The sequence below is a fragment of the Oratosquilla oratoria genome, chromosome 21 (assembly GCF_046742065.1).
Source record: "Oratosquilla oratoria isolate Oo_2021 chromosome 21, ASM4674206v1, whole genome shotgun sequence".
In the NCBI taxonomy this organism is placed as follows: Eukaryota; Metazoa; Arthropoda; class Malacostraca; order Stomatopoda; family Squillidae; genus Oratosquilla; species Oratosquilla oratoria.
Window position 1 is genome coordinate 42225052 of NC_134797.1, and position 1856 is coordinate 42226907.

Here is a 1856-nt window from a genome sequence, read left to right on the forward strand (position 1 = left end):
CAGAATAACGAATGGATCCTGATTTGACAGCCTGCAGGACCTCCATCACCGCACTCCAGTGGGAAGACGTCGCACTCTGCCCCAACGGCACCACTATCCTCTGCGACGTCAGCACCGGACATCCTGGCCCTGGATACCCACCACCATGCAACGACATTTTTTCAACCTCATCCACGACTTATCGCACCCTTTACGACGCGCCATAGCCCGCCTTCTCAAGAAAAAAGTTTGTGTGGCACGACATGAAAAAAAATGCGAAACAGTGGGCCTTACGCGTGCATCGCCGGCCAGAAAACCAAGACGCTTCGACACACCGAGTCGGACATCGGGACGTTCCAATAGCTGCAGCGTCGATTCGCTGACATCCATGTGGACATCATGGGCCCCCTACCCATCTTCGAGGGACACCGCTACCTGTTCATGGCAATCGACCTTTCAATGCATTTGCCAAAAGCAATAGCCACGGCCAGTGCCTCCGCCTCCTCTTGTGCTGCCGCCATTGTATCCGGATGGATCACCAAATTCGGCTTACCTGACCACATCACGTTAGACCTTGGCACCGCATTCACTTTACAACTGTGGACTTCCCTGGGCCAGCTGCTAGATACCACCATCCACTACACCACTGCTTACAACCCCGAAGCCAAAGGTTTGGTGGAACGGCTGCACAGAACGCTGAAAGCCGCTCTGATGTCTCGTTGCACCGAGGCATCATGGTGCAGCCAACTTCCGTGGGTCCTACTCGGTCTGGGGACCTCATCAAAGGACGCTCTCGACGCCTTACTCGCCGAAATGGTTTACGACGACCCTCTCGTCATCCCAGGCAAGATTTTCCCCGACACAATCCCAAACGAGGACCTCAATCGACTCAGGTGCATCGTCGGAAAATTCGCCCCTTGCCGACAAACCTTCAAGCCAGCAAACCGCCGATATGTACCCAAGGACCATTACTCATCGAAGTACAGTACGTCCTCCTCAGAAACGACGCCACATCACCGCCGCTCACTTCGCCCTACTCAGGTCCCTTTGAAGTGATTCAACAAAAGGAAAAGGCCTTCCTCCTCGGAATTAAGGGCGCTGACGACTGGGTGTCAACGGATTGCCTCAAGCTAGCATAGCTCCAAGACGACGACCCCCTCCCCTTCCCCCAGTTCAGCTATCAAGGGCAGGCCGCCCTCTCCCTCAGCCAAATCGATACCCTTTATAAGGGAGGGGGGGTATTGTGAGGTTCCTGCTGTCTACGTGAGGCCAAGTGATTTAGTCACGGTGCAGAGTACAGGAGCGTGACAGTGACAGCACGAGGTCCAGGTCAGGAAGCGTGTCGACCTCACGGCGCCAGGTAGGTAAGTGACCGCGGCCGACCGACCTACCCTCACACGCCACTCCTGATTGACTCACACCTCGCACGTGATTGGCTCAGTCAAGCACCGCTTCAGCAGGTAGATTCGTATAAATAACCTGTAATTTTGCCAGTAAAGCATTCTGGATCCAACCGTTATCTTTACTATACCTTACTGATACACATGCCGCTACACTCTAAGCTCTCAACCGGGAAAATAGTTGTGGTCAATCACTAGTCCAATACGTGATTCAGGACCATGGTGGTGGTTGTTGGTGGCGGTGGTGAGAGTGATAAAACACACACATACACACTTAGAAGATAATACATCCCAAGCTCAAACAATACATGAGTTCAGATTTAAATGTGATAAATGGAAATCAAAGTTATAGATTAAGTTGGAACCGTACATGAATTTGAGTCTAGTTATGTCAAAAAATTAGAGAATAGGAGACAGGACCCAACGAACGTTGCTTCTTTCCTGTATACTACAATTATGTAAATACAACTAGGTAAA

The 1856-nt window shown here is 51.5% G+C and overlaps 1 protein-coding gene across 1 annotated transcript; it reads left to right on the forward strand.

Moving 5' to 3' along the window:
- Nucleotides 1-378: 378 nt before the first annotated feature.
- Nucleotides 379-1035, forward strand: LOC143037061 (uncharacterized). Its single transcript, XM_076205171.1, has one exon. It carries the CDS (start codon nt 379-381, stop codon nt 1033-1035), a length of 657 nt encoding a protein of 218 aa, XP_076061286.1.
- The last annotated feature ends 821 nt before the right edge of the window (nt 1036-1856 follow it).